The sequence below is a fragment of the Sebastes umbrosus genome, chromosome 23 (assembly GCF_015220745.1).
Source record: "Sebastes umbrosus isolate fSebUmb1 chromosome 23, fSebUmb1.pri, whole genome shotgun sequence".
Lineage (NCBI taxonomy): Eukaryota > Metazoa > Chordata > Actinopteri > Perciformes > Sebastidae > Sebastes > Sebastes umbrosus.
This window is the reverse complement of record NC_051291.1, coordinates 5,817,513-5,830,524: the sequence shown is the minus strand read 5'-3', so window position 1 is coordinate 5,830,524 and position 13,012 is coordinate 5,817,513. Positions and strand designations below refer to the sequence as shown.

Sequence of the window (13,012 nt, the reverse complement as noted above, 5' to 3'; positions counted from 1 at the left end):
GCAATGACAATGGTGGTCACGTCTGAGGTCTTCTACAGGCTGGCCATCACCAGCACGTATGAGGTTTTGTTCTCAGATTAGTGTATGGTGTTATGGTCTAGTGTATTGTTTTAAGATTTTCCAGTTTGATGATTTGTATGCTTATTCTATTCACAAAGCCATAACATCTGAAAATATCAGCAACCCTGGATGTTTTCTAAAATGTAATGTGTGTATATATATATACACCTGTTTTGTCACTACTTGTGTACATAATAGTCCTGTCTTTGTGTGTTTAGAGAGATGCATAAACCCCGATTAAAATTCCTTGTATGCCTGTATGTATGTACTTAATAAAAACTGATTCTGATTCTGATTAACTGAATTAAAAGGCCGACCTCTGTCACTGACCACTGAGGGCTTTAACTTCAACACTACAGAAAGCCTCAAACTAACCACAGCCCAAGGACAGAAAAGTGATGGCAAGTAAGTGTATGACTGTCTGTGATGAATGACTGACTCATACAAATATTGTGAGAGCAAGAGGTCATCTAAATTTAAAATAATTGGAACAAAAATACACTACAGGTTTGATATTACTTGCAATATTTGGCATCTGGAGCTGAAAATAAGGGCAATGACATATCTTGAAACAAGTTCTTGATACAAAAGAACAAATATATTTAATGGTATAATCTCGTAATAGCAATGACAGTAAAGGAGTTAAATTGTTGTGATTTTCTAATATTTATTATGACAGGACATCACTGTTTTAAAATACTGCTTGTTTTCTATCTAATAGTGCATTGATACACAGTCATGTACATTCACTCTTCAAGAAGTTTGACCATGTATTTACAAATATATACACTGAAAATACATTGTACAACGGGATTCAGTCAGTTTGATACCTAGGCTTCTGACATTTAGAACGGCTTCAGAGGAAAACCTATGATATTAACATATGTACAGTATTCGTTACTTAAAACTCTGGTTCAAGGTACAAGTTGGGTATAAAAAATACAAAGCAAATTCAATAACAGCTTCATTATCATCACTTTGTGGCACTTCCTACAGGTGGATTGTCCATTTCCCTTGTGAGGCAAGCTTAGTTTATTTGTTATGTAAGGGCAACTGCAGAGTAATGTGTACTGCATCTCATTAATAGAGGTGTGTATGTGAAAATACATTAAATATTAACACATTGACTGTACTTTCCTCACAGCCTGAAGGATAATTCAGTGCTGTTTATGTGTGTAATAATTACTTTTCATCTTGGTCGTAATACCTCTTCTTGATGGCTCGATATTTCCTGAGGAAATACAAAGCCTCCAGTTCCTTGATGACAAAGTCGCCCCGGGCCACCAGCTTTTGGATCTTTTCGGGGTCCGTCACATCTTTATTCTTCATGAAAGCTGCCTTCAGCTTCCCTCTGAAGTAAGCTGATCCCTGGGGGTACTCACGGCCAAGATGCAGCAGCTTTTGGAGGATGAGAAACGCATTAAAACCACGTGCAACAGGACACAACCAAACCGTGTGTGTAGCGTTAAGTGCGATTCACTTACAGTTTTGTAAAGCTTGAAAACCTGACCCCTTAAAGGGTTGGCCATGTCAGACACGAGGTTTCACACTTCTGAAACGAGAAGAACATGAAAGGGAAAGTGTTTGTTAACTGAGATGACAATTACAGCAAAGACAGAAACGTTTAGGGGGCGTGAGTGAAAGAAAACAGAAGCCAGTCAAACAATATCATTAGCCAGAGCCCCGAAGATAAAAGAGTTGCAACCATAGAAATTATATTAATTTAAAAATATGAATTAATAGGGCTGTCAATCGAGTAAAATATTTATTTGCATGATTGTCCATAGTTATTTGTGATTAATCGCAAATTACTCAAATTTTTTCATCTGTTCAAAATGTACCTTAAAGGGAGATTTGTCAAGTATTTAATACTCTTATCAACATGGGAGTGGACAAATATAAGATAAGATAAGATAAGATATACTGTTATTGTCCCCCTTGGGAAATTTTTCCTAAACTCCGTCCAACTGCAGTTACAAACACTAAATTAACACAGCATCAACAACAATAATAAACGATTCCACACAAGACAGGGAAACAGTTCCACAGAAACAGATGTTTCAACACAAACACAGTCCACATACATAATGGCACATACTATCACACACACCATGGCAGGTATTGCACCCAGGTAGTTCATTGCACTGTCTACCGTCTTGCCCATATTGCACAGACAATAGCCCAATATTACACAAATGCAACATATTGCACTGTCCCAATTTAACATATTGCACTCTCCTTATGATAGCTTTATGTTACGAGTTGTTGAGAAGTTTAATAGACAATAGACAAAATCTGCTCAAATCATAACATGGCAAACTGCAGCCCAACAGGCAACAACAGCTGTCAGTGTGTCAGTGTGCTGACTTGACTATGACTGTAAACTATAAACTGCATGTGATTATCATAAAGTGGGCATGTCTGTAAAGGGGAGACTCGTGGGTACCCATAGTACCCATTTACATTCACATATCTTGAGGTCAGAGGTCAAGGGACCCCTTTGAAAATGCCATGCCAGTTTTTCCTCACCAAAATTTTAAAATTTAGTGCAACTTTGGAGCTTTATTTAACCTCCTTCCCAACAAGCTAGTATGACATGGTTGTACCAATGAATTCATTAGGTTTTCTAGTTTCATATGATACCAGTATCTTCACTCTAGCTTTATTATCGCACTTATTATTCAATATATAGCTAATTATTCTATTTCTAAGGATGCCACTGTTATTAGCCTGTTAGCTGGTAGCTACAGTTGAACAGCTAGTTATCTTGTTAGTTAGCATTTAACACACACTACATTCATCACAGACCATATTAAACAGTGCATTTCATATTTACATGTGTTCTTCTGCTGGGTGGATTTACTCAAACGGTACAATAATAGAGAGACGTCTTCCTTTGTCTTTGTCCTTCCTGAGACTACAGTGGACACAGCTCAGCTACACTGCCGTACGTCGTTTCGTTGTGTCGCAAATAAAAACAGACAACCACGCATGCGCAGAGGCGTTCCTATGGTTTCTATGGTTACCAGGTGCAGATGATAACATATACTGTGAAGTTATTACAGTTTTTAAGAGAAACTGATTTAGTTAAACGAATCTAGAGTTTTCCTCATTATTATTATTATTATTATAATGAATTTTTATTTTATTTTATTTTATTTATTATTTTTTATTTTTTTATTTTATTTATTTATTTTTTATTATTATTTTGTTTCTGCACAATCTCCTGCTCCACACTCCAGTAGTCCAGATGGTGGCGGTGATGCACCTCTAAGGTGGTTTGCCAACCGCCAATAGACACCAAAGAAGAAGAAGAAGACGTTTCTATGGTTACAGGACGCTGTGAGGCTTTTTAGATTCAGCATGGTGAGTTTTTAACAATGTTTTTCGACTAATATTACCCCTGTTTGGCCTTAAAACCTTATCATATTCAGTTTTTTTTAAACCCCAGAGTGTAATACTAACTACTGTATTGTTACAAAGCATAGAAAGTAAAGCTAAACACAATCTACTAGCTTTATAGGATAGTAAATACAACACTGCAAGTAGCTACTGCTTAGATGTTTTACATCTTGCATCACTGAGTACAAATATAATATCAATATCATGTGCAATACTACTTTTTACATTCTCATGTGCAATATCACTGTTCATTGTGTGCAATATTAATGTCCAACATGTGCAATATTACTTATTTTTCTGTTTGTTAGCTTACTTTACCTTTTTTATTTTATCTTATTTACTGATTTTACTAAATGTATCTTACTTAATTGTTATTATACTAGGCACTGCTAGAAATAGTGTTTTTTTTATTTTATACACTTGAACTTGTTGTAATTTTTGTTGTATTTTTTAGCAATCTTTGAGGCACAAGAATTTCCTTCGGGATTAATAAAGTTCTATCTTATCTTATCTTATCTATGTTTTCTCCCGTGAATGATAGCCACCCAAGAAAAAAAAGGTATGAGCAAATCAGTCAGTCAGCACATTAAGAAATCTACATTAATATAGTTGAAGATGGATGCAGCCAGGCATAAAGTACACCCCCATCTCCTACAGTAATGTCCACTTTTCCAACTACACTTTGTAGAAGTGAGCTATTCCTGTTAAGTAAGCACTTATTGATAATGTGTTGCTGATTTTCAAGTCAACAAAAGGACGTAAGCTGACCAAGGCTCAGAAGGCGAAGCAGCAACAAGAAGAGGAGGAGAGGAAGCTTCGAGAGGAAGGTAATCCATATATATATATGTCTCTATTCATCTAAACTGGGGCTAAATTAGGTACTTGTTGGAAGAACTGACATTCATGCAGTGTGAGTGGTTAGTATGAGGCATTAAAGGTCCCATATCATGCTCATTTTCGGGTTCATACTTGTATTTTGTGTTTCTACTAGAACATGTTTACATGCCGTAATGTAAAAAAACACACATTATTTTCCTCATACTGTCTGTCTGAATATACTTGTATTCATGCTCTGTCTGAAACGCTCCGTTTTTAAGCACATTTCAACGGAATTGCAACGGAATTGCGTTGCTAAGCAACAGTTTGGGTCCCTGTTTACTTCCTGTCAGCTGATGTCATTCACATACACTGCAACAGGAAATAAACTGGAGACACATTTAGAATATTCACATTTAAAATTGTGTAATGGTCCATATTGGTGACATCACAAATAGACAGAAATCCTGACGGCTGGTTTCAAACGCACAATTTCTGAAAACGAGTTGTGTATATTTCTCTGTATATTGAGCATTTCGATACTTTCACAGTATTTATATAACACATAAACCTGCTTTATAATATAAAAGATATGAAAATCTTACTTTTTACAATATGGGACCTTTAAAGTCTGCAGGAAACTGATGAAAAGTAAAAAAAAGAAAACGTTTAATCATCTGTTTTGAGCTTCTTCCGAGCACTGTTCAGGAATAAAACCTGCAATTTTAGGATATGTGTTGAGGTACTGTATGTACACATCATATGTGCTTTTGCTTTATAGAGGAAGCAAAGCTGCAAGCAGAGAAAGAAAAGCAGGAGAGATTGGAAAGAGAGGAGAAGGCGAAGGAGCTAGAAAGGCTTGAGTTAAAGGTAAGATGTTCATATGATATATATATTACCATGCCATTCTTGTTCAATTGCTGCGATATGCTGTTCATTATTATCAGATTTGTTTTCATTGTGAGGATAAATTCAATCTCAAACAAACCCTGCTGATTGAAGAAATGTAAACAAGTAAAGAAACAACTACTCTTTTATGAAAATACACAGTAGATACTCACTGTTGTGTTGAGTATGGGTGAGCTGCTTTGGTGCATGTGTAACCACTTTGGGTGTCTTTTTGCTGACAGGACCTAGAGCGCAGAGAAGATGAGCTGAACGAACTTCGCCATCTACTGGAGGAGAATCACACTGCAGTAACCCAATGGAGAAGTGATGCTGCAGAGAAAATCAAGGTGTGTTGTTCCTGTATGTGTGAGAGGGAAACTTGTTTTCTTTCCTTTCTTTATAGCTTAAGAACAGATGAAAAAGGGTTTTACCAGTTCTTTAAATGTTTTTTTTCCATCTGTGAAAAAAAAAGATTTGGCAGGTGAAAAGGAAAGTTTTTGTCAGGATAATTTTAAATTCTTAATAGGACTAAAAGCATTAATGTTTTCTTCCAGATAAGTTTTAATTGACATAACTTGCTAACACAGTTATGTGTAACTTGTGTTTGAAGTGCATGGAGAAATTAAAACTCACCTGAATGCTTCTGTAGTTTTCCTGAAACAATGCAATAATACATTTTTTGATCCATACTCAAGCAGATACCAACATGGAAAAACAAAATTATAACGTTGATACAAAAATAACAAATATTATATTTCCCTATTCAGACTGAATAAATAAAAAATAATTTACTTAATAAAACAAATATTCTGGCTGATATAAACACACATGTTGTTGTTTTTTGTCCAGTGGGAGAGATACATGCGCTGTGACGGCATCCCAGATCCGGCAGTACAGCAGGATATTAACACATATATCAGCCTATGGAGAGATGACCCAGAGGTCAACATCACACTCGTGCTCAAGCAATGTAACGTCGCTCTACAGGTCTGTATGTAGATGTGTGAATGTCCTAAAGTAGCAACTCATGTTAGCACAGTCTTGGAAAGGGAGGAGTGAGCGGAGGGGTATTCAGTTGGTTGCAATGTGCAACCGCTAGATGCCGCCAAATCCTACACACCGTACCTTTAAGAAATACATTAATGTTGTCCCTTAAAGCTGATCGAGGAGCTGGAGGGTCTACTCAAAGATGTTACTGATCCACAAGAGGCCGAGAAGTACCAGGAGGGTCTTGTACAGATACAGGAGCTAGTCCACTCTAAACACCTGCTCACCACTGAGGAGATCCTCAAGGTACACTCTGTGATGCATTTTGTAACTATATGAAATGTGCTATATAATAGAAATGAGTTATTATTGTGTGCATGGGTTGCTTTTTAGTATTTTGCAAGGTCAAAGGCATGATGTACAAATACTGTGTGTTGTGTGTCCCTGGTCATAGAGGGCCAGTGGGAACATCGACACCGAGACAGGCAACATGCAGACTGTGGTCAAAGATGACAACATTACACTGTGTCTCTGGGCCAACCTCAAGATGAATGCAAGGTTTGTGGAGGAAACTGTGTTTCCTTAAATGTTAAACTCGTGCCAGGTGGACATCACAGGTCACAATACTATATTTGGAACATTCATATTTAGCAGGAAGCACACGTATCTAGTATTTGTCTTTGTTTCTAACGGGTCCATTCAGGTTTAAAGGTTTAAACTTTGAGGACGCGGGCCTGGGCTTTAACCTTCCCAAACAGCTGGCAGTGAGCAACGTCGGTGTACGGATCCTCCACACCCGTTACGACCACCTGTCCTTGCTGGCCAGGATGGCTCACCTGAGAATACACGCACCCAGCCGCAGGTGCTTGTCTGATAGTGCTCTTACCTCTGCCGATGCTACTATGAATACTTTTAATAATGCTGCTAATACTAACCATGTTCTCTTGTCTTTTCCTCACATGTTTGGTCCTAGGTCTCTTGCAGGTGGCGAGGAAGCAGACATAGATGCATCTGAGCAAGGGGAGACAGAAGGAGAGGGGGAGATGGAGGAAGACAACGAGACCCAGCAGCAGCAGCAGCAGAGAGTGGACGAGGAGGAGGTGCAGTTCATCCAAGGGTCTGAAGAGAGGAAGGTAAGATGAAAGAATGAGTTCCCGGTCTGGTTTACTAGATTCAACGGGATGTTTGTGTTGTTATTGTGTTTGTATCTCACAGAGTTCAGCCAGTATACGGTCGGGGAGAAACAGTGTCCAGTCTACAGGAAGCCGAGGGAGCCAAGGAAGCCGAGGGAGCCAAGGAAGCCGAGGGAGCAAAGGAAGCCGAGGGAGCAAAGGAAGCCGAGGAAGCCGAGGGAGCCGAGGGAGCCGAGGAAGCCGAGGGAGCAAAGGAAGCCGAGGGAGCAAAGGAAGCCGAGGAAGCCGAGGGAGCCGAGGGAGCCGAGAGACCCAGATAGAGACCCAGATAGAGGCGCTCAGCGGTAAGATGCCCAGCCCGACACTTCCTGATGTCAACAGCCCCACCAACCTGATGTTACTCAAAACTAACGCCATACAGCAACTAAATCTACGTTACTAATGTTTTCTAATATAGATGAAGATGTGTCTGCATCATTAACTGTTGTAAAAATAGATGGATGGTTCTGTTTTTCCTCTCTTCAGCTGAAGGGGACGTGACTTCTCCTGTAGAGCACCTGAGTGAGAGTGAGTTTGCCCAGGTGGTGGACTTAATGCAGCACACACCTCTGGGTGGGGTCTTCTACTATGACGTGTTTCAGCTCCCGCCACAAGCCCACCAGGTCAACGGCTGGGAAATTAGACAGGTAAATCGTGTCAGTGTTTGCTGCTTGCTTACACCAGACCCAGCAGTTAAAGTTGACCGTGACCCTGTTTTTCTAGCTGTTGGACAAAGGGCTACAGGTGTTCCCCTACCCTGTGGAGAACTCTAACTTAGATGACACTGAAGGTCTTACCTGCCCTCCTGTCGGCGCGTCTGTGACCCTGCCCGACTCTGTTGTCTTCTTGGAGACTCCCCAAGTGGCTCGCTGGGATGCTGCAGGTAGGACATGCAGCAACATATGCTATGTAAAGATATAAAAGGCATAGAAAGGTGTTAAAAAGTCATGGAACATAACTGTTTATTCATGCAGCGAAGCAGTGGAGGATGGACGGTATCACTGACGTGTCTTATGAGGAGGCGGAGGCCAGAATCTCCTTCAAGATGGACTTCTTCCAGGCCTTTGTGCTGGTGCAGGAAACTTACGCCAACCTTCCCTTCCAAAGCTGGGAGCTCAGGCCACTGGGACACGACTCAGCTCTTTTCACCATCAACGGGGCGCTCATCGACCTCAGCATCACGATCCAGGTACAGTAAGAGACTGGAAAGTACAAAACAGAAGAATAAATCAGAAGATGTAGATTGACTTATTTGCATTTGTGCCCTTTTGACCAACAGGGTAATCAGTGTATGTTGCAGTCAGAGCGAGAGAGAGGTCTCTCTCACCTCACAGGGAAGTGGATGAGTGGCCCCGTCCTGCAGAGAGCCATGCTCAACGCAGGGATCAACATCTTCGTGGATGAGTACACCGAGAAATACGTCAGCACCTGTGGCAAGGTCTGCATCTTTTCCTTATTGGCTTTCAGAATAGAAGAACAAGATACTAGATTTGAGCCAGGTTTAGCTTCATTTGTTATCAATTCTGTGTTGAATGCACAAACCGCTGTTTTAGCATAGTGTCTGGCACGTATTCACATATCAGTGACATGTTATCTGTGGGTTTACCATGTTCACCATCATTTTAGTGTTACCTGCTAACATTTGCTAGGCTGAGGTTGATGGGAACGTTATTAATTTGGCCATAAACCAAATATTTGACAAATTATAATTCTGGCCTGATGATGGTGCTAAATTTAAAGTTAAGGGATCACTAAAGTTAATAAAATTCATACTGAGGACGTGAACATCGGCACCAAAATTTCATGGCAATCCTGAAGGCCACCGTAGTTCTCCGACACGCTTGTGAAACTGTGGTAACGCGAGCCACAGAGTGCAAAACCGTGGTACCGCCAGCAGCCATCTGACTTCCGTTGCTCTTAAAGTAGTCTTATTATGGTGAGGACGGCTTCTGAGCGAGGTGAATGCCGTTACCACGGTTTTGCACTTGGCGGATCACGTTACCACAATCTTGGGAAGGGAGGAGGGAGCGGAGGGGAACTCAGTTGGTTGCAATCTGCAACCACACCACTAGATGCTGCCAAATCCTACACACTGTACCTTTAAGCTAATCAACACTATGAAGGAGATGAACATTCTGCCTGGATCAACCACATTTCTTACTTGTAAACAACCTACTCACCATAAATTAGGCTATGTAAAACTGAAAGGAGCCATTCTACAGAATTAGTAAATCAAAGTTACTCATACTTGATTCACCAGATTAAACATTTTCCACAGTGTTATAAATATGTCGTGTGCCTTCTCTCCTCTTCAGGACCCACTTACAGAGCATGCTGCCTACGAGCAGATGGCCCTCTTCGCCTCTGCGTGTGCGTTCTCGTGGAGCAAGTGGAATGCCAAATGTGGAGCTGAGCATCTAGTCATGCAGGTATTCTTGCTCACACATAGATACAGCTTATATAATTTAGCATTCTACCCCTTTTTTCCTCCCCAACGTTTGTACTTCTTCCCTCTCCTGTGTCAGGTGTGTGAGCACCACGGCCCTGCCCCGGTGCCTAAGGCCTCTTGGAGTCTCTACCTGCTCGGTGCTCAGAGGAGTCAGAAGCTGGAAATCACAGAGAAGAGTGAGGCGTTCTCTCCAGACCATTATCCCGGAAGTGAGTTTCACTCCACCTTTATCCACATGCTCCAGGACGACATGAGCACTGATGGCATAGTCAGGACTAGAGAATGCAGTTATCTGTTCGTCGATACGGTGCAGAGCCTGCTCTGTGCCACCAGACCCCTCATATATGCATAACCCTGTGTGAACATTTTAAACCAACAACTTAAACACCTGAATTTTAAATGTGGATGCATAGACTGTAAGAACACACGTCTTCTATTGTAGAATAGGCTACTTTATTTGTGCAAAGTTTCACGCATCTTCTTTGGAACATACAAAAGAGTATGAAGATGAAAAACGGTGACAACCACAGCAAGAACGTAAAGAGGAAAATAAAAAAAAAGAAACCTTTGGTGTTAAGACTGTAACAATGTAGAATTATAACTTAACAAAAATAAACAGATATTCACATATCCCCACTCAAAATGAACAAACTCATAAATATACATTTCAAAACACTTAAAATTAAAGTTTTATTACCAGTGTTTATAGACTTAAAAGTTATAAAATGTCCAAAAAAAAAAAAGGCTGGCAGTCCAAGTGCATGAAATGGGTTTAAAAAGCAATGTGGCACATTTGGAGCCATCGTCCATGATGTTCGTCAATGGAAAACTGCACAGCGGCCCATTGTGTGATTTGGTGGATCAGTGCCGTCATTCTGATGAAGCTGTGACATGATTGGTCAACGTTGTACCAGCTCTGATGACCGATTAAACCTGATTTGACAGATTGTGTTGGGTCCCAGCAGCACTGACAGGAAAACTGCATCATGATGTGTTGAGGATGTTGATTTCCACCACCTGTAACTGCTTCTTCTCTTAAAAACACTGACACACGCATACACACACACACAAAGACTAACTATTAGCAAACGTGATGTGATGCATAAAATCCTCCACAGGGTTAACTAACCCCTGAAGCCTGTGCTGTCAATGCGAGTCTTGTTTTAGGAATCTTCAGGCACCAGTAAACATCCCGACAGCCTCCGCTCAGGAGTGGTGCTCTGTACTTTCCTCACCACCACCCCAGTGCACAGATCATTTCTGCAGAGGGCCGATGGGCTGTAACGCCATCCATCCCCGGGTCTCAGGGGGCTAGACGGGGGGCTGTCCGTTGTGCCGGAGCCCGGTGTAGGGCCACAGCAGCTGCTGGATGGTCATCCAGGAGTCTCCGGTCCCCACAGGGGCCGCATCTACCGCTGGCTGCATCACCAGGCTGGCCAGCAGCGCCAGGAGACCTGCAGGTGAACCAGGAATATTTACCAGTACAACAGAATGAGACGTAACTATCCCTCGTGCTGTATTGGGAACGGTTTTAAAACCTGAAGCATTTTTTTCAGTATCTGTTAACCAAAAGAGAGAAAACAGCAATTTGTTTAGGCTTTAATCAGAGTTGGTCTTTTATTTCTACTGTTGTAAATATTATTTGTGTGGTCTATAACAACCTATCTTCCTTGAAGTCCATCCCCAACTTGTATCTAAGAAACGTTGTTTTTTAAAAGGCTAAACGCCAACAAATATGGATTGAAGGTGAATATTTCGTTAGATAGAAACATGTGAATTTGGGAAATTATTACATCTATCTTTTTGCAATAAAGTTTGACTTTTGGACATTACAACACTCTGGAGTTATTGGAAATGTTTGGACCACACAAGTCAGAAACAATGCTACGCAGCCGCCACTGGAATCTAATTCTACAATTAATAAAATACTAATAATATTAGTGTAGCCTGACCTTTATCTGCTACTGTGCAAAAAATACCGGGTTTAAAGAGAATGTGGCCTACTGAGTAACAAAAAAATATATCTTTAAAAATAATTTTATACACAGACTTTTGTATAGTTATTCCAGTAATGATTCAATTCATGTACGGAACTAAATTTGACAACGTCAGAGCAGACAAATCCTGTCGCACCCCCTGTAAGATCCCAGGTTGGGAACCACTGGTCTATGAGATTGAAAAGTATTACCTTAAAATAAGTACTACAGGCAAACTGAGTGTACCTGCTAGCACCACCACCATCGCCAACCAAAGCCAGAGACCCCTGCTGCCTCTGGCTACCGCTTCTGCTGCGGCCGTCCGGGAAGAGGTCAGGCTGTGGGACAGAGTCTGGCTCATTCCTTGGTCTGTGGATGTAGGGCTGGAGGAAGGGCTCGGACTGGAAGTGGGCAACCAAAGAGAATAAAATGTTACCACATTGATATAAAATAAGGCAAGAGAGTATAAAAAATCCAAGATAAAGCAAGTTACCAAAAATGACTCGTAGGGAAGAAGAATAGAACACTTTTTAGTAAAAAACTGTCATTTGTGGTAACTGATGCAATGGATGGCAGGCGGTGAATTAGCAGCAGCTTGGTGCAATCTAGAGTTGGCTTCAATGAAACGCATTTTACCAGCTGTCTCAAACGGTGTCAAAGATGCAGAACCATTCACATCATGAGCGTAATGAAAAAGCTGTCAGCAGCGCGGTTAATAGCAGTTGGCGTGGAGGTGGATTTGGTAAGGCAAAGGCAGCTGACAATTATGGCCTGGAATCGTCAACAGTAGGAGTGCTGCTTCAAATCACTTTACAGTCATTAAGAGAGTCAATGTGAGGCTGTAAGTGGCCTTTGATTGGCACTCCTACTTGATAAATACAGGCCTTTTGCATGCGTTTTTAGACGGAGCTAGAATCCACAAGCACATCCACTCTGGACTCTTCCCCCTGCACACTTACAGCATTACAAACAGCTCATCCTGACTCCTGAGCAACGTGGAGGGAGGAAAAGAGGAAAGGACAGTTCAGAACAACACATGATCCGCTCAGTTGCACCACAAAAATAAAGAAAATAGTCCCAAGTGTAGTAGTTTGCACATCAAATTGTTAAAGTGGCTGAACATGTTAGTAAATGACAGAAGACAAAGCCGGGTAAAGATGAATTAGTTATTGGTTAGATGCTTTGTTAGCTGCACACAATGCAAATCACAACTTGAGATCCATGCATGAATCACAAATCAGCGCCGTGTCACACAGACATAC

General features: G+C 41.0%; 3 protein-coding genes across 18 annotated transcripts in view; 1 reads left to right on the top strand and 2 right to left on the bottom strand.

Moving 5' to 3' along the window:
- Window positions 1-702: 702 nt before the first annotated feature.
- lyrm5a (LYR motif containing 5a) lies at window positions 703-3,053 on the bottom strand. The gene is made up of 3 exons (XM_037760151.1): window positions 2,897-3,053; window positions 1,545-1,612; window positions 703-1,458 (listed from the first exon to the last, which is right to left on the bottom strand). The coding sequence occupies exons 2-3, from the start codon at window positions 1,587-1,589 to the stop codon at window positions 1,243-1,245; spliced, it is 261 nt and encodes an 86-aa protein (XP_037616079.1). The 5' UTR covers window positions 1,590-1,612; window positions 2,897-3,053; the 3' UTR covers window positions 703-1,242.
- Window positions 3,054-3,204: 151 nt separating this feature from the next.
- Window positions 3,205-10,319, top strand: cfap94 (cilia and flagella associated protein 94). Of its 3 annotated transcripts, XM_037760150.1 has the most exons (18): window positions 3,205-3,426; window positions 4,004-4,021; window positions 4,208-4,289; window positions 5,060-5,148; window positions 5,409-5,513; window positions 6,016-6,153; window positions 6,325-6,459; window positions 6,608-6,711; window positions 6,857-7,015; window positions 7,127-7,286; window positions 7,369-7,549; window positions 7,586-7,630; window positions 7,812-7,972; window positions 8,049-8,208; window positions 8,300-8,514; window positions 8,605-8,763; window positions 9,641-9,754; window positions 9,851-10,319. In XM_037760150.1, exons 1-18 carry the CDS (start codon window positions 3,424-3,426, stop codon window positions 10,124-10,126), a joined length of 2,304 nt encoding a protein of 767 aa, XP_037616078.1. In that variant the 5' UTR covers window positions 3,205-3,423; the 3' UTR covers window positions 10,127-10,319. The 3 variants fall into 3 exon arrangements, with proteins under 3 accessions (XP_037616078.1, XP_037616076.1, XP_037616077.1); XM_037760148.1 differs by having other exon boundaries at window positions 3,206-3,426; window positions 7,369-7,630; XM_037760149.1 differs by lacking the exon at window positions 4,004-4,021 and having other exon boundaries at window positions 3,206-3,426; window positions 7,369-7,630.
- Window positions 10,209-13,012, bottom strand: part of LOC119482535 (lymphoid-restricted membrane protein) — a 42,462-nt gene continuing 39,658 nt past the window's right edge. For 8 of the 14 annotated variants that reach the window (XM_037760135.1, XM_037760134.1, XM_037760142.1 and 5 more), the window contains 3 exons: window positions 12,710-12,736; window positions 11,997-12,151; window positions 10,209-11,228 (listed from right to left, as the gene is read on the bottom strand). In XM_037760135.1, the coding sequence (XP_037616063.1) occupies window positions 11,086-11,228; window positions 11,997-12,151; window positions 12,710-12,736 (325 nt within the window). In that variant the 3' untranslated portion in view covers window positions 10,209-11,085. The remainder of the gene's footprint in view (window positions 11,229-11,996; window positions 12,152-12,709; window positions 12,737-13,012) is intronic. The other 6 variants (XM_037760143.1, XM_037760145.1, XM_037760147.1 and 3 more) reach the window with 2 other exon arrangements.

Coding starts and splice junctions, on each gene's coding strand:
- lyrm5a (XM_037760151.1), bottom strand. CDS start 1,589: ATGGCCAACCCTTTAAGGGGTCAGGTTTTCAAGCTTTACAAAACT. Junction 1,459..1,544: donor TTTTCAAGCTTTACAAAACT/GTAAGTGAATCG, acceptor ATCCTCCAAAAG/CTGCTGCATCTTGGCCGTGA.
- cfap94 (XM_037760148.1), top strand. Junction 7,287..7,368: donor AAGGGTCTGAAGAGAGGAAG/GTAAGATGAAAG, acceptor TGTATCTCACAG/AGTTCAGCCAGTATACGGTC. Junction 9,755..9,850: donor CTGAGCATCTAGTCATGCAG/GTATTCTTGCTC, acceptor CTCCTGTGTCAG/GTGTGTGAGCACCACGGCCC.